The sequence below is a fragment of the Selaginella moellendorffii genome, unplaced genomic scaffold (genome assembly GCF_000143415.4).
Source record: "Selaginella moellendorffii unplaced genomic scaffold, v1.0 SELMOscaffold_9, whole genome shotgun sequence".
In the NCBI taxonomy this organism is placed as follows: domain Eukaryota; kingdom Viridiplantae; phylum Streptophyta; class Lycopodiopsida; order Selaginellales; family Selaginellaceae; genus Selaginella; species Selaginella moellendorffii.
In genome coordinates this window covers 2,368,319-2,392,978 of record NW_003314270.1, presented here as the reverse complement: position 1 = coordinate 2,392,978, position 24,660 = coordinate 2,368,319, and the positions used below count along the sequence as shown (strand labels likewise).

Below are 24,660 nucleotides of genomic sequence, written 5' to 3'. Positions count from 1 at the left end.
GGCCTGAACACAATGGTGTTCGTCCCGTGTCCAAATTCACAATCTAGGGACATTCCATATTTAGTAAGTTTTGAGCTTGTCCTAGAGACTAACTCCTAATACTAAGGGAGGCTTGGGGTGAAAGCCCAAAGCGTGTGTTCCTGTAGGGGATTCCAAATGTATAGTAGGGATAGTGGGTAGGTCAGGCATGGCCGACCAACCTGAGGCATAGTCTAGCTCCCGCTTGCATGCCTGTCCTTGTTCTGCGTCCGACTTGGATCTAAGCCTAAGTTCCATTCCATGCTAGCTGGTGGAATACCCATGTCCTCACGTTAGGCCACCGGTATGCCGAAATAGCGCCAGACTCCGTTTGGCTCCGTTTTGCGTGCTGGTCCTAGCATTAGGATGCTGGTTACTCCAAGACTGTTCGAAGTCGTTCCGGACTCCTGTCCCTTCGCTCCTTGGGCTGTATGCTCGGGAGTTGCTCTGTAGTTCGGTTCCATCACTATTTGGCTCCATGCTTGGGAGTTTGGCACCGTTCCTTCGTTCAATGGCCCAAGGCCCTAAACCTCGGGTTCCGCACCACTGTCCTTTGGACACATGGCATATGACACGTGGCATGTGTCACGTGGCATAGAGGGTTTAGGTTCCGCTTCGTGGTGTTATCCTATGGTAAATCACCATAGGATAAAGGGTCAAAACCATGTGCGCTACAGTGTCAATCCTTGTGTTCGGCCAGAGTTCTTTCACAAGAATTTTGGGGATGATGTGTACTATTGATTCAATCACTTCATAGTGATTGCCACATGTCATTCTTGGGATGATGCTTGATGTTTACGTGAGTTTCCCATCTGTCTCCAAGGCATGGCATTGTAGTGGTACAATAGTTTAAGTATAGCCACTCGTGGGGATTAGAGTGTTCTTCCAGACGTCTTCAACTATGCATTCAAATATGTTGATGATTGTGATGATGCCTTCTAATAATTGCATCATTTTTGTCAAGGGCCATCTAAGTCAGTGATGCTCTTTGGCATTTGTTTCCGAAGCTTCTTACTTCATGCAGAGCCAAATATATTGGAGTAGATGAAGTTAAGAATGTTATGGCTAGCACTTCATCAAAATTTTGTCGGACTTCTACATGCATTTGCTTTAACCACCCTTGATGATGCTCTTCACTTGGCACAATGTTATGAAACATTGCCTTTTCCACTTCTCATTACACGTCTTTCAGCTCCACTTCTTATGGGTGATAGTCCTATTCCAATGGAGGTTGATGTTATTGTTGCTTGAGTCCAAGAACAAGGGCAAGGACGTGGTCATAGCCATAATGTTTATTGTTGGGCGTGTGATAAAGTTGGTCACACTTATCGGCGTTGTTGGCATTTCTAGATTGGCAGCCACCATTTCCTGGGTGGAGACCTTCGCCATCAACAACATTCTGTTGGTGCTGCTATAGTGGAAGCTTTGGACACCGAAATGCATTCGGGAAATGAGGAGTCACACGAGTAATGGTGGGACTTTGTGTGAATAAATTAGGGACTTCATCTTTCTTTCGGGAGTATCATCAAAGGGTTCACTCGGCACCAGTTCATTTAGTGTTTACTTTTCAAGTTTGTTTTTATAACAAGTGGTCTCCTATTTTTCTCTACATGTTGGTTGATATAGGTTTGAGTTTATCTTTTATTGCTTGATCTGTTACCACACGCTGCTGTCTACACTTGTGTTGTGCAGTGGAGCCAGTTTTCATTCTTTATAGCAATGGTTATACACATGTATATGCATGGGATAAGGTGGACCTAGTTGTGCGTGTGGGCAATCTCAAGTTTGGGTTGCAGTTATTGCGGGTGGTGCCAAATCAAGATTTTGACCTCATCCTTGGTATAGATTGGTTGCAGCGCAATCATGCCAAGTGTGACTTTGAAGTTTCTCCCCTTTGTCTTATACTTCTTTATATTTCATCCATTCTTCTCACTTTCATACTTTTTTATCCCTTTATTTCTACTTTTGCTTCCATTATTTTTGTCCCCCCACTACTTCCTTCTATGTTTTTGTCTTATTCTGCTCTTCCCTTTTTTGATCCCTTCAACAGTTTTTGTGTTGCAGTAGTTGACCAGCTCATAAAGGAGTATTCTGATCTTTTTGAATTTGACTTATCATTTGGGGCCAACATTGCCATACATCATCTGATTCTAACTAGAGATGCTCGTTTAATCAAGGTTCCTATTTGTCATTAGTTACCCAAAGAGATCAAGATTTTACATGAAAATGTCAAGGAGATGTTAGAGAAGGGTGTTATTTGAAAGTTACAGAGTCCTTAGGCATATGAATCTCATTTTGTGATGAAGCTTGATAGGATTATTCATTTCTGCATCAACTATTATCCTTTAAACAAAGTGACAATTCTGAATATATACCCTTTTCCTCACACTACTGATCTTTTAGATCATATGGGAAAGAGTCATTGGTTCACCAACCTAGATCTTGTTTTTGGGTATTGGCAAGTACCAATGGTCGAAGAAAATATTCCTAAGACTGCTTTTTGTACACTATTTGGTTTGCACGAGTTTTTGGTAATGCCGTTTGGTTTGAACAATGCTCTAGCAACTTTCTAGCGGATGATAGACGAGGTTTTTTGTGATATGCCGAAAATGACTGCTAACTTTATTGATGATGTCTTGATACACTTGGAGGGGATGTGAGAAGAGCATATCTGTGATGTTTATAAAGCGTTGGATCGGCTATGGGATTAAAGCTTGGTTTAAAGCTAAAGCGATCGAAGTGCATGTTTGGATCCAAGGACATGACTTATTTTGGGTACTGTATTTCTCATAAGGGTTTGCAAGATGATTCTGACAAACTTGTGGCTATTCTAAAATTCCCTACTCCGAAGTGTGTGAATGATGTGTAGCGCTTTCTAAGCAAGGTGCAGTATCTCGGTCGTTTTGTGGATCATTTTTCTAATCACATTGCACCGTTGTGAGCATTGCTAAAGTCATCAACATCATCTTTTATTTAGTTTCTGAATTGTGAGTAGGCATTCATTGATCTCAAAGAGCTATTGATGACTCCTCCGATGTTCGCATATCCTGACTACACTCAACATTTCATTTTGCACGTGTGCTTCTGATATTGGTCTTGGAGGTGTGTTGATGCAAGAGATCCCGAGTGTGCCTGGTCAATGCCATCCCATTGTGTATATAAGCCGTATATTACAACCAGTGGAGGTGAACTACTCCACGATAGAGAAGGAGTGTTTAACAGTAGTTTGGGGTTTTTGCATATTTACATTGTTCTCGAACGTTACTAAAAGGTGATTATGCTACTATTACTTCATTATTGAAATGAAAGAACCTAGTTGGTCATACTGCTCAGTGGACTTTAAAGCTTTAGATATATGATTTTGATGTTATTCATTGCCCGAGGAGTACTATAGCTGATGCTAATGCCCTTTCTTGAACTCCTCTTCCTTCTTTGCTTTCTTCTCATATTTCTGACGAATTTGTTATTCCAGCATATGTGGATTTTTTAGACAAGGATTCTGTGTCATTAGTGGTTGCTGTACTTGACATTTAGTGTCCATAGTTTACAAAGTAAGACCTACCTTCTTTTGATGAGATTTGTGAGGCTCAAAATATTGAGCCATGGATTCAAAGGCTTCAAGAAGGGTTTAAGAATCCTACATCACTTACTGATGACTTACCATTTCGGCATTTAAATCTCAATATCATCTTGAAAACAACCTTTTTTATTTTGTGGGGATAGATCCTGATGATCATTTACAGCTGGTGGTGCCTTTAATTTTTATTCCACGGTTTCTCCATGCCTACTATGATTCTCCTATTTTAGGTGGGCATTTAAGACATTGTTGTGTGACTGAGAAGCTATGCAAGTCTTTCTATTGGCTAGAGATATGACACAATGTTATCTAGTATATGCATAGCTGCGTTTGGTGTCAAGCTCATAATACTCCTCCTTGTGCTACGAAAGAACAGTTGGAGTTAATTGCAGTTTCTCATCCATTTAAATTGGTGGCATTTGATTTTATAAGACCTTTTCCACAATCAACTATTGGCAATGAGTATGTTATTATTGCTTTTGACTACTTGACTCATTGGGTGGAAGCTAGTGCTCTTGCTAGTGCCTTTGCAACTGCTGTTGTATATTGTAAGGAACCGACTCTTTGATGTGTCGTAGGCTAAAGGATCCTCGAAAGCATGACCGAAATGATAAAGAGTTCATCAGATGGGACCGAGTCTGAGATCGAGTCCAAGACCGACTCTGAGACCGAGTTCAAGATAGAGTCCGGGATTGAGTCCGAGGCCGACTTGAAGACCAAGTTCGGGACCGAGTTCGAGACCGAGTTTGAGATAGAGTTTGAGATCCAAGATCAGGCCCAGACCAAGTCCGAGATCGAGTCTGAAGTTGAGTTCGAGATCAGGTCCGAGATTAAGTCCAAGATCGAGTCCAAGATTGAGATAAGGGGGGGGCTATAGGGGGTTCCAAAAGTATAGTAGGGATAGTGAGGTCTAGGAACCAGTCTTGAAGGAACTCTCCAATGGTGCTTCCAAACTGACTTGAGGTTGAGAGTGGGGCTGAGGGGCCTTAGGTAGGAGTGAGCATGGACTCGGGTGGTGCTGGAGGGGCCACCCAAAAAAGTGCTCAAGAGCAGCTCCCACTCCCAAAAGGAAAACCGACTGTGGTGCTCTCGGCTCATGTGGAGTGGTGCCCCACTTGAGTACCTTGTGGCTCATTGGTCCTTGCACTTCCTAGGGGCTTGGGGATGGAAGTGGGGGGGGTAGAGGTACCCATACCAGGCAATTAGGCCATGGTGTTTTGCTCCGGTGTCCCGAAGCAAGTGTTTCACCCAAGGCTTAGGATTTATAAGGTCCCATGATCAAGTTTTGTTGTACCAAAGGATGTTAGGAAGGTGTGCTTGGCTGCTTGTGCCTGCAAGGAATGTAACCGAACCTTAAGTCCAGTCTAACCCGGGGAGGGGGATTGAGAGAGATTTGGGAATCTGTGAATGGATGGTTAATACTACGTTGCTCGTGCAGTGAGTAGCTGAAACCAAGTAGGACCAAGCAGGAGCTGGTACAATAAACGGGAACTTTGGTGAGGGAATTTAGCAAAAGCCAAGGCAGTGTGGGTTGGATAGACGAGGTAAGCTAGCAAATTGGAAAGGAAAAATTTGTTGTTTACAATTTGGTATTGAAGCCTTTTCCTCAGTTCTAGCGAAGGATAAAGGTGGATTGCTGAGAGATGGCAAAAGCAGGGTGGAAACGAACTAAGGTGGAGATAGAACCTCCTCCAGAATTGGAGCCTCCAGTCGAACAAGAGGCTATGGATGAGGAATCCTTGCATGAGGAGGACTCAAGTGAGGAAACTTCCAAACAGGAGTACGGTGGTGAGGTTCGGTTGTCCAAGGCTTGATTGGACGTTCTAGAAGGACAATTGGCACAGACCAATGCCCTACTGGAGACTCTCATACGCAAGCTAAAACGTGACAAAAAGTGGAAGAAAATGCAAAAGTCTGCAAATGCTGGCAGCGTAGAAGGTGCGGACCCTTCGGCAGAGACTGAGTTAAAACCAAACAAGGTCATATAGACTGAAGTGGAATCAGTCCCTCAAGCAGTTCCCAAGTAAAAACCAAAGCCCCCACCGGTCTTCAAGGGAGTGAACGACTATAAGGTGGTGGAGGATTGGTTTTACGATATGGAGGACTATTTCCGAGAATTGTGGTTACCAAGCTTGGAGAAGGTCCCATGCCCAAAACCATACTTAACAGATAATGCGAAGTCTTGGTGGAGAACAATAGAGGCCAACAAAGAACCGGTGGCCACTTGAGAAATGATGAAGGTGAGGATCTGCGCAACTTACGTTCCTTCGAATACTACTCTACATCTAAGAGACGAGTTGAGTAGGCTGAAGCAAACCGGAACCATTCAGGAGTATGTGAATGGGTTTATGGAAAAGAGGATACTTGTCATGGACATGAGGGATATGGATGCATTCCATGCCTTCATATCAAGTTTGCAAACCTGAGCTCGTAGTGAGGTGATGCATTGGAACCCAACCAAGAAACTGTTGGATGCAGCCATCAAGGTGCATTTCAACGATAACCTGCAAAAGGGGAACACGATAGGGTTGGGGTCCATGTTTAGTAAAGGGGCCAAACAAAGGGGAATGTATAGTAAAGGGAAATTCAAGAAGAGCTTTTCTAAGAATGAGTCCTTGGGGTTCCAGAAATGCAAATCCAGCAGCTAGCGAGCAAGTACGTGGGGGAGTCAAGTGAAAAGGGACAAACCCAAGGATAAAAAGGTCAAGTCAACTAGTAGCATGGGAAATAACATATGCTTCAATTGTATGACACTTTTTGAGAAAAATGTCATTACCTGAAGAAGGCCAAAGTCAATATGGCCATTAAGTGGGGTGAAATCCAAATTGAGGTACATGATTCAGTCCCTAGCTCAAAGTTACTCATTACACAAGAAACTTTGGTAGACAGTCATTTGCAACATCTACTAGCCTTCCGAAAGAAGTTCGAAGGTAGCTTTATTAAGATCTTTATTGAGACGGGTGCTTCGAATAATTTTGTGGCTGCAAACATAGTCCGGAAAACCAAACTAATACTGTAGTGGTTGGGGGAACCAAGGACTATAGAGTTTGTTCAAGGTAGCCAAAGCACCGATGAGGTACTTCGACAAGCGAGAGTCGAAGTAGGGACATGGAAAGTAGACAAAGATTTCACCGTCTTGGACATGGCGGGATTTGATGTGATCTTCGGGATGGATTGGTTCAATCGGTTCGTGGTAGCCCTGCATGGACAAGGTAGGAACCTTGTGGTACTAGTGAATGCCCAAGGAAGAAGATCCAGGGTGGAGGCCCAAGATCTAAAGGTAGGGCAATGCAAGGCCAAAGATTCCTACATAAACCTGGTGTCCACGAGAGGACAACTCACTCAAGGAACCAATGTAGCATTTTTGTGCTTACTCTCGATGAAGAGTGACAAAAAAACAGGAACGAAAGAAGTACCTTTAGTGATCCAACGAGTGTTGGACCAATTCCAGGATACCATGCCGGAGGAGCTACCAGTGGGGTTGCCCCCCACACGACCAATAGAACATAATATCGAGCTGGTCGAGGGTGCTGAGGCGGTGGTTCGTCCCCCTATCATTTGAACAAAAAAGAACTTGAAAAGCTCAAGCGCCAACTAGAGGAGTTCGTGGACAAAGGGTATATTAGGTTGAGCAAGTCGCCGTATGGGGTGCCAGTGTTATTTTTGAAGAAGAAAGATTTATATCTATGCGCATGTGCATAGACTACTGGTTGCTCAACAAATATACAAAGAAGAACAAATACCCTTTGCCAAGGATTGAAAACCTATTCGATAGGTTGGGAAAGGCAAAATACTTCTCGAGGATTGACCTAAGGTTAAGATATTACCAAATCAGGGTAGCAAAGGAAGATGTCGAGAAGACAACTTGTCGAACAAGGTATGGGAGCTTTGAGTTTCTGGTGATGCCCTTCGGGCTATACAATGCGCCAGCAACATTTTCGGCGTTGATGAACCACATCTTTGTACCCTCTCTAGGTCACTTTGTGGTCGTCTATATTGACGATATCATGATCTATAGCGAAACGCTAGAGGAGCATGCCGAACACTTGACGAAGATGTTTGAGAAACTAAAGGAACATCAGTTGTATGCTAAAGAGAGTAAATGTGACTTTGCTCAACAAGAGGTAAAGTTTCTTGGGCATGTGGTGGGCAAGGACGGGCTCAAGGTGGACCTTGAGAAGGTCCAAGCGATCCAAGATTGGGAGAGACCATTGAATGTACATGAGTTAAGGGCATTCTTGGGGCTATGCAAATACTACCAAAAGTTTATCAAACACTATTCAGGAGTAGCCCTACCCTTAACGGACCAAATGGGAAAAGGGAAAATGGTATGGACAGTGGAATGCGAGGCGGCTTTTGTCCACCTCAAAGGGAAGTTGAGGAAGGCTCTTGTGTTAGCGTTACCAAACTTTGGTAAGGACTTTGAGGTAGAAACAGATGCTTCAAACTTTGCGTTGGGCATAGTTTTGAAGCAAGACAACCATCCAGTAGCGTTCTTCTTGAAGAAGTTGGACAAGGCTCAACAAAAGTGGCCTGCCCATGAGAAGAAATTGTTTGCGGTGGTCAAGGCGCTCAAGGAGTGGCAACACTACCTTGGGAGACACTTCAAGGTTTACACAGACAATGTGGCACAAAACACTTCTTGTCACCCTGTTTCCCCGACCTGAGAGGGAAATAGGGTCGGTGGGCCAATGCTTTGGCCGAGTTTGATTGTGAGATTCTGTACAAGCCTGGGAAAAGCAACATTGTGGCAGATGCGCTAAGTTGAAAAGTGAGCTTGAAATTGGCGATATCTAGCGCGACAGCGACCTTTTGGGATGATGTGCGAACAGCATATGAAAACGATGGTCTAGCACAAAAACTGTTGCTGAGGAATCTAGAGGTATAGGAAGCTCACCAGAGAGGTGAGCTGCCAACAAAAGAGGAAACGGGCTATGCGAAACACAACGGACTCATTTATTACAAGTAAATGAGGGTGTATGTTACAGAAGGGGAACTAAGGAAGGGGAACTAAGGTAGCCTTAGAAGAGTGTCATGACGGACATCTTGCGAGACACGGCAGAGTGCCCAAGACGATGGGCTTACTCAAGAGGAAGTACCACTAGCCAGATATGGCTAAGGATGTCCAAGACTATGTAAAGACATGTCCAACATGTCAGCAGGTCAAAGCCGTGACTAAGGCTAGTGGGGGCTTGTTACAAAGCATCTCAATTCTAGATCGTCCGTGGAAATGTCTTATGATAGACTTCATCACGGGACTCCCCGGGTTTGATGTGATATTCGTGGTGGTGGACCAATTTTTAAAGATGGCATATTTCATACCCACCACAACGGAAGTGGATGCAGAAGGTGTGGCGAAGCTGTTTTTCAAACAAGTGGTTCGAGTGCGGGGAAGGCTAGAGGAGATCATCTTAGATTGAGATAAAATCTTCACTAGCAGGTTCTGGAGAACTCTTCTGGAATAGTATCGCACCAAGTTGAGCACAACCTATCACCCACAGACAGGTATTGGGTATTAAGTCAAGTTGAATGGCACTAACTTTTCTTGACAGATGGACAAATGAAAAGGGTGAATAGGCAGTTGGAGGACTATTTGCGATGCTATGTCTCGGGAGACCAGACTGATTGGGTAAGTCATTTGGGACTTGCGGAAATGTGCTATAACAACTCACCACACTCGAGTATCGGGGTGAGTCTATAGGAAGTCATTAATGGGCAAGCTATTGAAGGTCCTGTGGAACTTGGCATGGCCGAGTATCATGGAGAGTTACTTGCAGTGGAGGCATTCACGGCAGCGAGACTCAACATTTAGAATCTAGTGAGGGATTCCTTAGAACAGGCTCAACAAAGGCAAACTAAGTATGTGAACTAGAAACACCAAGATGTGGAGTTCCAAGCTGGGGAGAAGGTGTGGCTAAACACCAAGAACCTCAAGCTACCAAGTGGGATCAGCTAGAAGTTGACCCAAAGGTAAAATGCATGTATTCCTGTAAATGAATTGATCTTGAGTTCCTTAAGCAGGTTTGCGGGGCCTTACGAGATTGAGGCACGAATCAGTAAAGTGGCTTACTGTCTCCGACTTCCTCAAGAGATGGGGAAGATGCACCCAGTGTTCCACGTGAACTTACTCAAGCCGTACTTTGAGGATCTGCTTCGCAAGGACCAAATAAGACCTTTACCTGAGGTTATCCAAGGGGAAGAGGAATACAAAGTCGAGGCCATCCTCAATGCACGCAAGAGCAAGTGACAAGGACGCAAAGTGAGAGAGTTCCATGTGAAGTGGAAAGGATTTCCACACTGCAAAGCAACATGGGAACCAGAGGAGAACTTAGCAATTGTGCAAGATCTAATGGAGGAATTTCTACATGGCAGACTCTATGTACTTATGCAAAGTTTAATTAAAAAGTATCAATTTGTGAAGTTGAGCAATGGTATATGTTGGGACCTGAAGGTGCACCGAAGGTAAGCTAATTAGCATGGGTTAGCTAGGTCGACCAGGCGTAGGGCACTATGCCCGACTCCCTACAGGGATGTCGAATCCTTAAACGTATTCTACGGAGGTTGGGTTCGAGTCTCAACCCCCTAGTAAACCAAGGCTAGGTTCAAGTCCCGACCCCATACTAGGGCATGGTGAGGTGAGGGGTATAGGGACACCTATATTCCGTTGTCATGGGCTCTTGGCTAGGGAGGCTAACTTAGGCATTCATTGCTAAGTGGGGGGATGCCCCCGGAGACATGGTCAACAAGTCGTAGGATTTTAAAAGAGACATTTGATGTGGGCATCGAACTTCTTCTATGGGTGGTGGAGTTGTAAGGAACCAACTCCTCGATGTGTCGTAGGCTAAAAGATCCCCAAAAGCATGACCGAAATGATAAAGAGTTTATGGGATGGGACTGAGTTGAGATCGAGTCCAAGACCAACTCTGAGATTGAGTTTGAGATAGAGTCTGGGATCGAGTCCAAGGCCAACTCGGAGACCGAGTTCAAGACCAAGTGCGAGGTTGAGTCCGAAGTCGAGTCCGAGATCGAGTCCGAGACCGAGTCCAAAGTCAGGTCTAAGATCGAGACCGAGTCCGAGTACTAATATAGGTCAAGGGGTGAAAGCCCAAAGCGTGCGTCTCCCGGGGGGGGGGGCAGTGGTGCTTCCAAACTGACTTGAGGTTGAGACTGGGTGGGAGTGAGCATGGATTCGGGTGGTGCTGGAGGGGCCACCCAAGGAAGTGCTCAAGAGCAGCTCCCACTCCTAAAAGGGAAATCGACTGCGGTGCTCCCGGCTCATATGGAGTGGTGCCCCACTTGAGTACCTTGTGGCTCATTGATCCTCACCCTTCCTAGGGGCTTGGGCTTTCTCTTCGGGATAGAAGTGTGTGTGTGTGGGGGGGGGGGTTGAGGTACCCATACCAGGTGGTTAGGCCACGATGTTTTGCCTCGGTGTCCCGAAGCAAGTGTTGCACCCAAGGCTTAGGAATTAGAGGGTCCCATGATCAAGTCTTGTTGTACCAAGGGATGTTAGGAACCTGGAGGTTTGGTGTGCTTGGTTATTTATGCCTGCAGGGAGTGTAGCTGAACCTTAAGTTCAGTCTAACCCGGGGAGGGTGATTGGGAGAGATTTGGGAATCCGTAGATGGATGGCTAACACTCTATTGCTCGTGCAGTGAGTAGCTGAAACCAAGTAGGACCAAGTAAGAGCTGGTACAATAGGCGGGAACTTTGGCGAGGGAACTTAGCAAAAGCCAAGGCAGTGTGGGTTGGATAGATGAGGTAAGCTGGCAAATTGGAAAGGAAAAATTTGTGGCTTACATATACTTCTTCCTCAATTGAGTGGTGTTCTAACATTCTTGTCCAAAACAGTTTTGGATAATGGTTCCACATTTATGGTTGAGGCATTTCATGTTTTGATGTCTTAGTTGGGGATACGCTACACTTTCACGAGTGCTTATCATTCATAATCAAACGGTTTTATGGAATGGCTTGTTCGGATGTTCAAAGGGATGATCATAAAGTACATGAACTTTCAGCATTCAGATTGAGATGGTTATTTGCCATCTCTTCGGTATGCATATGTCACAAGGGTGCAAAGTTCTGTTGATGCTTCACCATATAAACTTCTATATGGTCATAATCCAATATTACCAACAAAGTTGGGTTTACTTTCGCAATTGCCACGAACTGCCGATGCTAGGTCATGGGATCAGTATTTGACAAGCATTCTTTCACTTGTCCGAGCAGAGTCTACTGAACACTTAGGCCATATACAAGTGGGACAACAATGGCGTTACAACTCTCATCATTGTCCACCTGCGGAGTACAAAGTGGATGACTTGGTGTATGTGGTTTATCTAAGGGGCTCCTTGACTGTATCGGGTGTTGTGGCAAGTTAAACCACAATTTTATGAGGTTCGATATGACATCCAATAGACCAATCCTTCAAAAATTATAAATGTGTAGTGGTTGAAATGCTTTGTACAAAGGGATCAAGAATAGCTAATACCACCTACAAATCCACTGATGCCTCCTTCTAATGTTCCTTCAGATCCCGGCCCATCTACAAGAGAACCTTGATAGTATTCCATTATTTCAAATAGAGGGGATGATGTCAGGTCCAAGTGTATAGCTACGATGCCATATATTAATATTAATATAGTGGAATTTTGGTAGCCATCGGGTTGGTTTCAATTCAAACCACTTGCTTTTGTATATAAGTTAGGGTTTTTGGGCTAATTGATACGTACATTTTCTGTATTTCTTTTCCATATTCCATGCACTCACACCTAGAGTTCTATTTTGTTTTATATGAGAAAACATATTTACATATAATTGGCTATAAAATATATTATTTCTTTTAGATACCCTAAATTATCATTATGTCATTTAAATTAGTATGGATAAATTAGTTTGGCTTGTTTAATATAGTTCTAAAAGTATTGGTAAATCTAGTGTAACCTTAGTACTTAGTGTAAAGTTGTGTAGCAATAACTTTCCTTTTAAAGTGAGTTACATGCTAAAACCCTTAATAATATTCTTGGGTGCATCAAATCACTATGAAAATAAATCCTATATATAATTATAATATAAAACTATTTCCAATAGAATTTGAAAAATTAATAAACTTTTTAGAAAAGTTCACCACATATAAATTAACAAATCCAAGATACTTGCTATTGGAAAGAATTCCTTGACCAACTAATAATTAAGTAAATCTAAATAATTTCACCATATCTAGTAAATTTCTTATCTATACATTATTGTAAATTAACATAATCTTTCATGAGCAGCTTTATAAACTTGATGTTGCCAAACACAAAAATAGTCCTGTATTGTAGAAGTCAAAGAAGCTTAATCACTATGTTCTTCATATCTTATTATAAGATATCATATAGCTAGATTTGAAGAGGATTGTACATAAATTTATAAGTATTTTCCTTGTTGAATTTTACTTGAGAGTTGTTAACAGTTTTTGTTTTAAGAATTACAGTACAATTATTTTTTTATATTTATAATTTTGAATAAAACCATGATCTTTATAATAACTAGTAAAGCAATACTTCTCATAAACTTGGTATTAAATTGGTAAACTGTATAATCTATCCTTTGATTGTGAGTATACTTTTTCTCCAACTAAAGACTAGCTTTTATATTGGTATGGAACACCTTATCAGATTTATTTGTCAAATAAAATAATTACATGTTAAAATAATGATTTACTTACCAACTTTCTCCTTCTAGTCATCTTAAAATACTTGATAAAAGCTTTTTCATCTTGAAAATCTATCTTAAAATGTTCAATAAGTTGTTTAAATTCAATTTGCATAATATTACCATTATAAAAAGCTGTGTGAATCAAATAATACATAATATCTCCAAAAAAAAGTCCATAAAGTGGCTCAAGGTTTCACCTTATAAATAATATGCTTGAGCTAGTCCCTTTTCTACTTTTACATATTCTTATTTCTTTACAAATTAGGCCTTCAGAATGTTGGCACCATGGCAATCATTGGTTACTAGGGCTTTGTCAATGTAACAGAGTTGGCTCCATTAGGGTTCTACTTGATTGTTGGGGCAACTAATAAGGATCACTTTTATTGTTATGTATAAATTGTTGTATGAAAGATAATGTCCATACCAGTTCTAGCAATTGTAGATTGTAACTAATAGTGAGAATAGCACTTATGATAGTAAATAGCACTAGTAGTGTAGAGATCAACAATGAGGACAAGATAGATATTCCTTTATTTGCAATTTGGAACGAATTAGAATCATAAAAAAGATATGATAGTGAAGTTTGTTTGACATTATCTTCTTTGTGATTGCAATTTAAAGCAAATAAGCCATGCATTAGGCACCACCCAATAATACTTCTAGACATTGCACCAATTTGGTTGGCATAAAGTTTATGTTCACAACAAATTGTAGCAAAGCTTCAAGAGCTGATCCCATTAGAGTCTAGAATATGTATAAATCATTAATAAGTTTGTTTTAAAGTCTTCACCAAGAAAGACTATGAGACATTTATCTTTGTCAACCTAAAAGGCTATGGAAGATGTTTCCTATAGGTGATAGATTACCAATTGTACAATATTACAGCCCCTATATATATGTGACACATAACAGATTCTTCTAAATACTTGAATTCTAACACACTTTTTTTTATTCCTCTAGGTTGGTGTAAATTAACACAATAAAACCTATGGGTTCATGCAATAATAGATGGGTATTCCACTATATAATTATTATTATTTTGTGCACTAATATATGAGAGGATATTATCTACAACCTTTACACTTCAACAATAAGACTATTAAAGATGACTTTGCCAAATTTTATAACTATATCAAGGAAAACATAAATATTGTATGAGGTTTGAAGTAGAAATTCATTCATTCAAGGACCTTTCATATGTAATTAAGTAAGTTCTTCCCATTATCCACAATTTTATATGACTTTTTTCCCATTTTATAAATGATAGAAATGTGAGTGTTTCAAATAGTTTTATTAGCATTTTCTCTAGACGTTGGAGTTTGAGCAATATTTTGATCCAACTAATCCTCTAGATCTTCATAACTTTTCAAAGGTTCTTATACCAAAACTTGCTACAAGACAAGGACAATATATTTAAGTTTGGAATTGGTATAAAGTCTATGGATGTAAAAAGGGTGTCCATGCTATACTACCACATATTCCTCAAGATTTGTTAAAGTTAAAGGAGTGAGAACATAAGTGAGTTTTGATAATACCTTTGATATTTTTTTTGTTTTTTGTTTTTAATTTTAACATTAAGAATTTTACAGGATTATAAAATAATTGTGCATGAAGTTTAATGATCAATGGGAGGCAAATATATCAGTTAGTAGAAACAAGAGCAACCACCCAATTCCTATTTAAACGAAAAGTATCAAGCTTTATGCCTATCAAAGTTAAGTGGATCTAAGGCTCAAACTTCATTATTTTTAGTTTGTCTTTATAACTATGATTTTATACATGATAGTATTCAAATAAAAAACATGGCATATAAAGGTCTCAATGGGAAAAAAAGTCTTGTTGACTGGTACCTCCTCAATCTTCTCACTCTCAAATGCAAATTGGCTAGAGTCTAAAGAAATTCACATTCAAGATCAGGTTGAGATTGTTTTAAGTGCTGATGATCCACATCATCTTAGCACTTGCAACTGTCTTTAGAATGCATATACTTTAGATAAGGGATTGTTAATTATAATTATATTTGGTACTAGTGCATGGATATTGGTGCTGGCTTATGAGAAGTCAATGCAACAAACTAACTTTATAATTTAAGACAAACTGAATTAAGGCAAGCAAGGTATAGAATCTTTAATTTACTCTTTTTTCTCCCCAGTGCTTTCTTTTATTTTCAAGATGGCACAACATGACAAGCTCTAGGAGCAGTTAGTTATGCACTATTTGATACTTTATCAAGGTAATCCCTCCTTTCCCACCTAGCATTAAAAACTTATCTTCATCTCTTGCTTGGGTTATATTTATTTATTTGGTATTAAGGACTCTATGGAGCAATGTAAAAGTTGGTCACTGCTCAAACGTTGTGATGCATATGATGTGTGTCACAATTTGTATTGTAAGAGTTATACAAAATAATATAACATCTTGTTGATTCAATTTTGAAGCCATTTATAGTAGTTATGCCCAAAACAATTGTTTAAGAGTGTAGCACTACATAAGATGAAGTGTGATATTGTATATCTAGTACAAAGTAAGTTGTTTCCATGCTAGATTCTATGGTTGTTCCAAGTATGGGTCAAATTCAACAAGCCATTAGATGTTATTGGATATTTATATTTGCTTTAGGTACTCCAAAACTTCCTTTTATTAAGCTCACTTTGGTTTTGCAAGCATACTAGCTGATAAAGTTGGGATCTTTAAAATCCTTTACAAATGGTGGACGTCCATTATGAAACATGGATGATCTTCAACAAGTTGTGTGATCTTGAATTAGGAATAATAACACTTTATAGAGTGATTTGGATAGGTGTATCAACTTCTTTTATATCTTCCTTGTCTAAGAAACTAGTGCAAGAGGATGGTTGATAGCCTAAAGTAGGAACTTTAGAACAGTAATAGATAATAATTTAGCATGAGTCAAAATGAAAATGAAAATGCATTAGATCATGATCAAGAACTTCTTTAGATGGTTTGTTTGTAGAGAGACCCATGGCAAGTGCTACCTAAATATTACAAAGAGAGAATTATAGATTAAATAGTTTACACCCCATAACTGCACAAGCTCTTTGATTTTATAACAATACTTAGCCTCCTATCTCACAACAACTTCCTTTCTCTATTATGCCCAATATTTCCCAAGCACATTCCATTTGCCCATAAATGATCATGTCATCCTTTGATATTGAGACTCCCTCTATTTTATATGTATTTCCAAAGTTAAATTGCATCCCAGTATAACAAAAACTGCTTACAATCAATGCAGTGGTGAGAGGGTAGCATAGTGGGAATTCCTTCTTAGATGATAGAATTTAATATTCAAATGTAGTTTGTAAAGAAGTATATTAAATTAATTATCTCCTCATGTGCTTATTGAATATTAGTATTTGGATACTACCCAACAGTAATTGGCCAATAAGAACATCCTCAAAATTGCATATTAAACAATATACAGTTTATATGAGTTTTTGTTAATGCTTTTTAGTTTGAATAATGCTAGAATTTATGTTACCCAGCTTGAGCAGTCAATTTATTTTTCTCTGTCAGAAAGTGGAACATTCACAAGCAATTTCAAGTGAAGTTCCACCGGCCTACGATCATTCAAGAAAAATTTAAGAAACTCAAACTTGTACCATCGCATCAAGGAAGCAAATGAAGATGAAGAGAATCACCGGTGACACTGCCACTCGCAAATTCGAAGAAGTAAAGGAAGGAGCTTCGAGCTGGTAGAGCGATTTAGTGCCGAGAAACTCCAAGCCCCAGAGGTCATCCACATCGACTCAGAGGTGGAGCGTGCATTGCAAGTTCTCGACAGGATCATCGAGCTCGTGGAGAACTTAAAAAGTCACAGACAGCGTCCTCGGATCCATTTCCCTCAGCGGTCTCGGCTGCTTCAGCATCCACGAGCGAAGTAGGAAACGGCGAGGTAGAAAAATCGACACTGCCCAAGAGCGCCAGAAAAACTCTCTCCAGTGACAAGACAATTTAAGAGGAAAATGTTTAAACTAGGGTTCTCTGGGTGGGCTTTGGCGGGAAGGCGATGGGGAAGGCGGCCGGGAGCTTCGGTAAGATCTCTCTCGATGACGGTAGAATGCGGGTGTTTTACTGTGGATTATGGCGCAGGCGATGATTTGGGGGACGATTTCCTCACGTCTTGGAAGCCTGGGAAGCTCGGCGCGGCGCCGGGGCTGGATCTTGACGACTCGCCGCCTCGGCCCATGGCCAAGACCGGGAAGACGTTTGATCTCTCCAAATTGTGAGTGGATGGATTCTGATCGTTTCTTGCTTGCGGACGTGATTGATCGATGCGATGAATCTTGTTGCAGCGATATGGATTTGGACCTTGATGGAGGTTTTAACAAGCTAGCCTCGTTTAATATCGATCTCGATCTCCCTGGCATTGACGCTACGATGGAGAAGAACGCTGACACTGGATCCAAAACTAAAGAAGTGAGTTCTCGGTTTAAAGGCCAAGCTCTAAGTTGAGGATACAGTCCATGGAGGTTTCTCCAGTTTGTCGTCCCCCTGCTCGAGACAAGCTGCGCGTTGATCTCTCCGACAAGAACCCTGACACTGGATCCAAAGTGAGTTTTTCTCTTTTTTTTTGTTTAGAGGCTCAAGTTCTTTAGGATACAGTCGATGGATATTTCTCCAGTATCTCGTCCCCCTGCTCGAGACACTGATCTCTCCGACAACAACGCTGAGACTGGATCCAAAACTAAAGAAGTGAGTTCTGGTTTAGAGGCAAGCTCTAAGTTCTTGAGGATACAGTCGATGGAGATTTCTCCAGTATCTCGCCCCCCTGCTCGAGACAAGCTGCGCGTTGATCTCTCCGGCCTGGATTCGATGAATGAGAAGAACGCTGACACTGGATCCAAAACCAAAGAAGTGAGTTCTCTCTCTTTTTCTTTGGTTTAGAGGCCAAGCTTTAAGTTCTTGAGGATACAGTCGATGGAGATTTCTCCGGTATCTCGTTCCCCTGCTCGAGACAAGCTGCGTATCTCCGGCCTGGATTCTGACAAGAACCCTGACAGAGGATCCAAAACTAAAGACGTGAGTTCTTTTTTTGTTTTTGCTTAAAAGACCAAGCTCTAAGTTCTTGAGGTTACAGTCGATGGCTGTTGTTTCTCCAGCATCTCGCCCCCCTGCTCGACACAAGCTACGTGTTGATATTTCCGGTCTGGATTCTAGGAATGACAAGAACGCTGACACTGGATCCAAAACTAAAGAAGTGAGTTCTCCTGTTTATTTTGCTTTAGAGGCCAGGCTCTAACTTCTTGAAGGATATAGTCGATGGAGAAAGGACCCGTTGTTTCTCCAGTATCTCGTCTCCCTGCTAGAGGCAAGCTACGTGCTGATCTGTCCGGCCTAGGTTCTAGGTATGACAAGAACGCTGACACTAGATCCAAAACTAAAGAAGTGAGTTCTATGTTTTTTGCTTGAGAGGCCAAGCTCTAAGTTCTTGAGGATACAGTCTTCTCCAGTATCTCGTACCCCTGCTCGAGACAAGCTGCGTGTTGATCTCTCCGGCCTGGATTCTAGGAATGACAAGAACGCTGACACCGGATCCAAAACTAAGGATGTGAGTTGTCTTTTATGTTTGCTTGAGCCAAGCTCCTTTTTTTTTTGCTTGAGCCAAGCTCTAAGTTCTTGAGGATACAGTCTTCTTCAGTATCTCGTACGCCTGCTCGAGACAAGCTGCGTGCTGATCTCTCCGGTCTGGATTCTAGGAATGACAAGAACGCTGACACCGGATCCAAAACTAAAGATGTGAGTTGTCTTTTTTTTTTTGCTTGAGGCCAAACTCTAAGTTCTTGAGGATACAGTCTTCTCCAGTATCTCGAACCGCTGCTCGAGACAAGCTACGTGTTGACCTCTCCGGCCTGGATTCTAGGAATGACAATAACACTGACGCTGGATCCACAAGTAAAGATGTGAGTATGTTTGTTTTGAAGGAGAAAAGAACGATGTTAATCTCTTTCCATCCTAGGTTCCAGCAGATAAGCTGGACTCCTTTGAGGTGGACCATTCTGATGCTGCAAAGGAGAAGAGCAACGGATCCAAAGGTAAAGATGTGGTACGATCGGTGGACGAGTATTCTTCATCACCTCCTCCTGCTCGAGAGAAGAATCCTGCCATCGATGCCATCGATGCCATCAATGTAAGTAGTCCCTGGCAAGAAGTCTACTTATCTTGGAGAGTTTCCAGGTGCAAGAGATGGAGTGGCGACCGGAGCCTGCTCCCCCACTGGCCATCGATGTAAGTCGTTCCTGCAAAGAAGTCTACTTACCTTGGAGAGTTTTCCAGGCGCAAGAGATGGGGTGGCGACCGGAGGCTCTTCCCCCGCTGGCCATCGCTGTAAGTAGTTCCTGCTAAGAAGTCTACTTATCTTGGAGAGTTTTCCAGGCGCAAGAGATGGAGTGGCGACCGGAGCCTGCTCCTCCACTGCTGGAGAAGCCTGAAAACGAGGTGGTCGACAAAGTGGACTGCTACACGGAAGTTCTGGAGGAGGTGAAGGGCTTGTTTCACCTCCTAACGTTAACTCCTTTCATGTCCTTCGCATTCTAGATGTGTAAGATGCTCAAGCAGAAGAAGGAGGAAGCCACAGATCTTCTGGTGAGGGCGATCGTTGCAAACAACAAGCTGCTGTTGCTCAACAGTCCCGTGCACGACGAGAAAATATCCTTGCATTTCTCAGTTTCAAAGAGCTTGCTTCCTTTCCTTACTATATTTCTCTTCACATCCAGCTTCTCAGGCGCTCTGTGAATGAATTACTGGGAGAACCTTCTAAAGTCTGAGGTACTTGGTTTGTTTACTTTCCAATGAACGTAAACGTTTGATCGCGTTACTTAGTTTAATAAGTTTCGAGAGTTAAGGTTAAGAAGATTATATTTTTGGTAGGGTATTGGAAGGACGTGCTATCAAAAATATCAAGCCTGGAAAAATCTGATATTCTAGGTGGTTGTCAAGTCTTGTGTATATTTGCATGAATCGCACGCATGTAACTACTGCTTACAACGTGGCAACGTGTTGCCCATGGAACAGCTCTTTCAGTAGGAAGGACTAGGGCTTCTTTCTTTCCCACGAAAATTTAAAAAGAACCTCACAAAGACAAAGTGAAAGGAAAAGGAATGTTTGATTTGAAACTAATGTTATATCTCTAATAAATGCCAAACCATGTAAATACAAAAGAGATGGCGCGAAATTGGGTCGGGCGATCGCTCCGCCGACGCCCCCACCAACCGCAGCGATCTCCCGTCGCGCGGTGCCGTCGGATCACGTCCTCTTGGCACCGTGACCGTTGGATTGAGGAATATACGTGGCGGGATGTACGGCGTCTCCCCGCTCCCCGGCGTTCGCCCCGAAGAAGAAGAAGAAGAAGAGGGATTCTTCGTTAGGTTCTATAGAGAAATTTGGAGCTTGTCCGGAAGAACAGTGGAAGAAGTAGAGATCTAGCTCCGGGTAGCTTCTAGGAACCGCAGGAATCGAAGGATGAGAGTCTCGCGTAGGGCTTGGTCGCGGTAGCGGCATCTGGATCGATAGGAGCAGCCATGAATTCCAGGTGTAGAGTGGGGGATCACGACCGGCGGCGCGATAGAGGGCAAGAACGCGAGATTACGGCGAGGAATCGCTTGTAGCAGGCCAGGGATTCGAGGCGAGAGATGCGTTACCAGCTGGGAATGGAGCGCTCCAAGCTACTCACGCTCGGCAAGCCCTCTCCCGAGAATCCAATGGCGATGCTGCCCGGGGGCGGCGGCGCGGGAGGATCGATCAAGCAGAACATCCAGGACATCGTGTGGTCCTTCATGTTTGGGGCAGGAGATGTGAGATTGAGGGCCGCCAGAGAGATTCGCAGGCTCACCAAGACATCGGCCAAGACGAGGGTCTACCTCGCGGCGGCGGGCGTGATTCCGCCGCTGGTTCTCATGCTCAAGTCCTCCTGCCACGATTCCAGGGAGGCGGCGCTCCTGGCGGTCCTAAATCTCGCCGTGGGGAATGAGAGGTATCGTGTTCCTCGCATTGATTTCCTTGTTCTTCGTATCTAGGCTATCTCACGCTCGAATTCTTCCAGGAACAAGGTGAAGATCGTCAAGTCGGGCGCAGTGGCGCCGCTGGTGGACCTCCTCCAGACCGGCTCCACGCTGCGCGAATCCGCCGCCGCGGCGCTCTACACCCTCTCCGCCGCGCCGAGCAACAAGCCCGTCATCGGCTCCTCTGGCGCCATCCCGCTGCTGGTGGAGATGCTCACCTCGGGCAGCGTCCAGGGCAAGGTGGACGCGGTCATGGCGCTCTACAACCTCTCCACGCTCCCGGAGAATCGCCCACCAATCCTGGCCGCGCGCCCGGTGCCGCCACTCCTCCTCCTCCTCAAGAGCTGCAAGAAATCGGGCAACGTCGCGGACAAGGCCACCTCGCTGCTGGAATCGCTGTCCGCCTTCGAGGACGCGCGGGCGTCCATCGGCAAGGTGGAGGGCGGGATCCTCACGCTGGTGGAGGTGCTCGAGGACGGATCCAGCAAGAGCCGCGAGCACGCCGTGGGGACGCTGCTGGCGCTGTGCCAGAGCGATCGATCCACGTACCGCGACGCGATCCTGGACGAGGGGGCCATCCCGGGGCTGCTGGAGCTCACGGTGCAGGGCACGCCGCGAGCGCAGCGGATGGCTCACACGCTGCTGGAGCTCCTGCGCGAGTCGCCGGCGCGGAGCTCCAGTGCTGGCGGCGGCGGTGGCGGCGGTGGCGGCGGAGGAGGAGCGATCGATGGCATGGAGTGCGAGGTTGGCGGCGGCGGCGGCGGCGAGGAGGAGGAGGAGATCACCGCGAGGAAGATGCTGTCGGAGATGGTCCAGCTGAGCATGGAGCAGAGCATGAGGCACTTGCAACAGAGGGCGCTCTTTTGCCGCGCCCCGTCCAGTGTCTCATCGTCGGACGATCCATCCTCGTCTCCACAGCTCTCATCGTCCGACTGAGTGTTTAGCTTTTCTTTTTCTTTCTTTCTCCTTTATCTTGCTGCGCCACCTTTTTTCCTTTTCTGGCTCATTTTCTTGGTCCGCCACCTTTGCTGTTATATGTACAGAAAAAAAAAGAGATTTAAAACTTTATTTCAAGGGCGAGAGGGAGAGAAAAAGAAAGAAGCTTGACTTGCGCGCCTGGATCGATCGATGGAGGGAGACCTCTTCTCCTGTGGCATCTTTCTCTGATTTCACGCGATCCCTTACACCCCCCCCAAACTGCCTTGTCTTGTTCCCCATATTATATTCTATCTGTTGGGGTCGTCCTCTTGCGGGAAGATGCTCTTCGCAATGTAGAGATATCAATATCGTCTAATCTCCATGGCTTTGCTTCTTTTTCTCTGTAGATTGACGAGGACTGCCTACACGAGCCTCTGGTCCCGCCGTAGCTATATGACCTGCGACCCATCTCTCTGGAACTTTATAAAGTGGTCTCCATCGATCAAGACGAGAGACGAGAGAGACGAGAGAGACGAGAGACGAGAGAGACGAGAGACGAGAGAGACGAGAGAGACGAGAGACGAGAGAGACGAGAGAGAGAGAGACCCATTTTTTTTATCTATCTTCTTCTTCTTCGTCTCCCTTTCCTGGTCAAATCCCATATCCCAGTAGCTCTAGGACAGTGGCCGCCCATTCCCTGCCTTATCGACAGTGCACAAATGGGAGGCCAGAGTGTTGAAAAGCTTGATCTAAGAAGTACCTCCGAGAAGATCTCTTGATTGACACGGGACTCCGGGACGTTTTTCATTATCTATGGAACAATCTCTGTTTCTCAGAGTCTTCCTGCAAATGACACTCGAAGCTTTTCCTTCTCAGTCGTGTTAGAACCAAATGGTCACTTTTGACGGCTGATCGAAACCAAAACGATGCATACCTCAGGGACAAAGGAGAGGGCAAAAGGAGGACAAAATCGTCGCTGGAAACCGGAACTCTGACCGACGCAAAAACGGAATCCATCAAACCGTCCAGCTCGATCTCGTGTTGCTGCTGTACTTGAGCGGGAGGTTTGCGTACATGGCGATGTCTTCGCGGATGATGCTGCTCTTGAGACGAGACCTCTCGTACGAGACTTCTCCCGGGAGCACGGAGTAAAGTCTCTGGGATTTCTCGATGTCCTTGTTCAGTGGCCTCCAGCTCGACTTCAAGCTCCCTGCGAACGAAAAGTTTGTATTTCTTTAAGAAAAAGGAGGGAAAGAAGCTCTTACCGAGAGGATTGAAGGATGGTGGCGCTATAGCTCGGACGGGAGGAAGCGTTGGCATTTTCTCGATCTCGAGAGGAGGATCTTTCCCGATTTGTGGAGCGGCAGGAGATCTCCTCAGAATCCAGTTACCAAGCCGTTTGCCGGCAGACATGTCCCATGCTGCGAACTTCTTCTGGATCTTGATGACGGTGTCAAATGCAAACCGCGTCCGCCTTGAAAAGAAAAAGATGTCGGTCAGTACTCTCGACTTATGGAGCAAAACTATGACAAGTAGCTCCTCTAAGGGGAAAGACAAATCCTACTCTCGAACAAGAGCACGGAAAGAAAAAGATGCCGACCAGCATTCTCGACTTATGGAGCAAAACTAGCTCAAGACAAGCAGCAAGAACACGGTTTAAGGATCAAGGGAGATCAAGCATACCTCTGCGCGAAACACCGGAGGCGCCCGCTCTTGGGCAGGACCTTTCTCTGGATCCTCAGTGCCAGGCGATAGGTGCGCTTGAGCCCAAGGAAGTACGCCGTCGCCAGAGTGAGCTCCCACAGCACCATCGCGCCTGCGACCTTCGGTCCCTTTTGCCCTAAACGGATATCCGGGGTGTAGGGTTTACAAACAGTAATTGCAAAAGGTTAGTCTCCACCCTTTCTTATAAACTTGGCCAAAAAATAAAAGTTTGGCCAAAAAAGAAAAAAAAAACTCACTTTTTAATGTCTTGGTATCAACAAGCTTATCTCGAGCAGAAGATACTGGAGAAGACTGTATCCTCAAGAACTTAGAGCCTAGCCTCTAAAGCAAAAAAAAAAAAAGAGAACTCACTTCTTTAGTTTTGGATCCTGTGTCAGCGCTCTTGTCATTCCTAGAACCTAGGTCGGATAGATCAGCAGGTAGCTTGCGTCGATACAGGAGAAAAAACGGGTCCTCTCTGTGCAAGAACTTAGAGCTTGCAAGGATAAGAGAAAAGAAAGCTCACTTCTTTTAGTTTTGGATCCTGTGTCAGCGCTCTTGTCATTCCTAGGCCGGAGAGATCAACATGTAGGTTGTCTCGAGGATACTAGAGGATCCTTTCTGTGCAAGAACCTAGAGCTTGCAAAGACAAGAGAAAAAAGAGAACTCACTTGTTTAGTTTTGGATCCTGTGTCAGCATTCTTCTCCGTCGCAGCGTCAATG

At 43.8% G+C, this 24,660-nt stretch overlaps 3 protein-coding genes across 3 annotated transcripts; 2 read left to right on the top strand and 1 right to left on the bottom strand.

The window, feature by feature from the left end:
• The first annotated feature begins 17,315 nt into the window (after positions 1 to 17,315).
• Positions 17,316 to 20,138, top strand: LOC9631080 (serine-aspartate repeat-containing protein F). Its single transcript, XM_024672379.1, has 17 exons — positions 17,316 to 17,349; positions 17,408 to 17,540; positions 17,611 to 17,734; positions 17,779 to 17,868; positions 17,921 to 18,010; positions 18,056 to 18,172; positions 18,233 to 18,337; positions 18,396 to 18,515; positions 18,575 to 18,703; positions 18,759 to 18,866; positions 18,947 to 19,054; positions 19,111 to 19,218; positions 19,275 to 19,445; positions 19,493 to 19,642; positions 19,691 to 19,795; positions 19,853 to 19,963; positions 20,026 to 20,138. Exons 1-17 carry the CDS (start codon positions 17,325 to 17,327, stop codon positions 20,080 to 20,082), a joined length of 1,851 nt encoding a protein of 616 aa, XP_024528147.1. The 5' UTR covers positions 17,316 to 17,324; the 3' UTR covers positions 20,083 to 20,138.
• A 270-nt stretch (positions 20,139 to 20,408) lies between these two features.
• Positions 20,409 to 22,389, top strand: LOC9633314 (U-box domain-containing protein 4). Its single transcript, XM_002967946.2, has 2 exons — positions 20,409 to 21,287; positions 21,357 to 22,389. The coding sequence occupies exons 1-2, from the start codon at positions 20,947 to 20,949 to the stop codon at positions 22,249 to 22,251; spliced, it is 1,236 nt and encodes a 411-aa protein (XP_002967992.2). The 5' UTR covers positions 20,409 to 20,946; the 3' UTR covers positions 22,252 to 22,389.
• Positions 22,390 to 23,008: 619 nt separating this feature from the next.
• Positions 23,009 to 24,107, bottom strand: LOC112345645. Its single transcript, XM_024672848.1, has 3 exons — positions 23,917 to 24,107; positions 23,499 to 23,707; positions 23,009 to 23,443 (listed from the first exon to the last, which is right to left on the bottom strand). Exons 1-3 carry the CDS (start codon positions 24,042 to 24,044, stop codon positions 23,250 to 23,252), a joined length of 531 nt encoding a protein of 176 aa, XP_024528616.1. The 5' UTR covers positions 24,045 to 24,107; the 3' UTR covers positions 23,009 to 23,249.
• Positions 24,108 to 24,660: the final 553 nt, after the last annotated feature.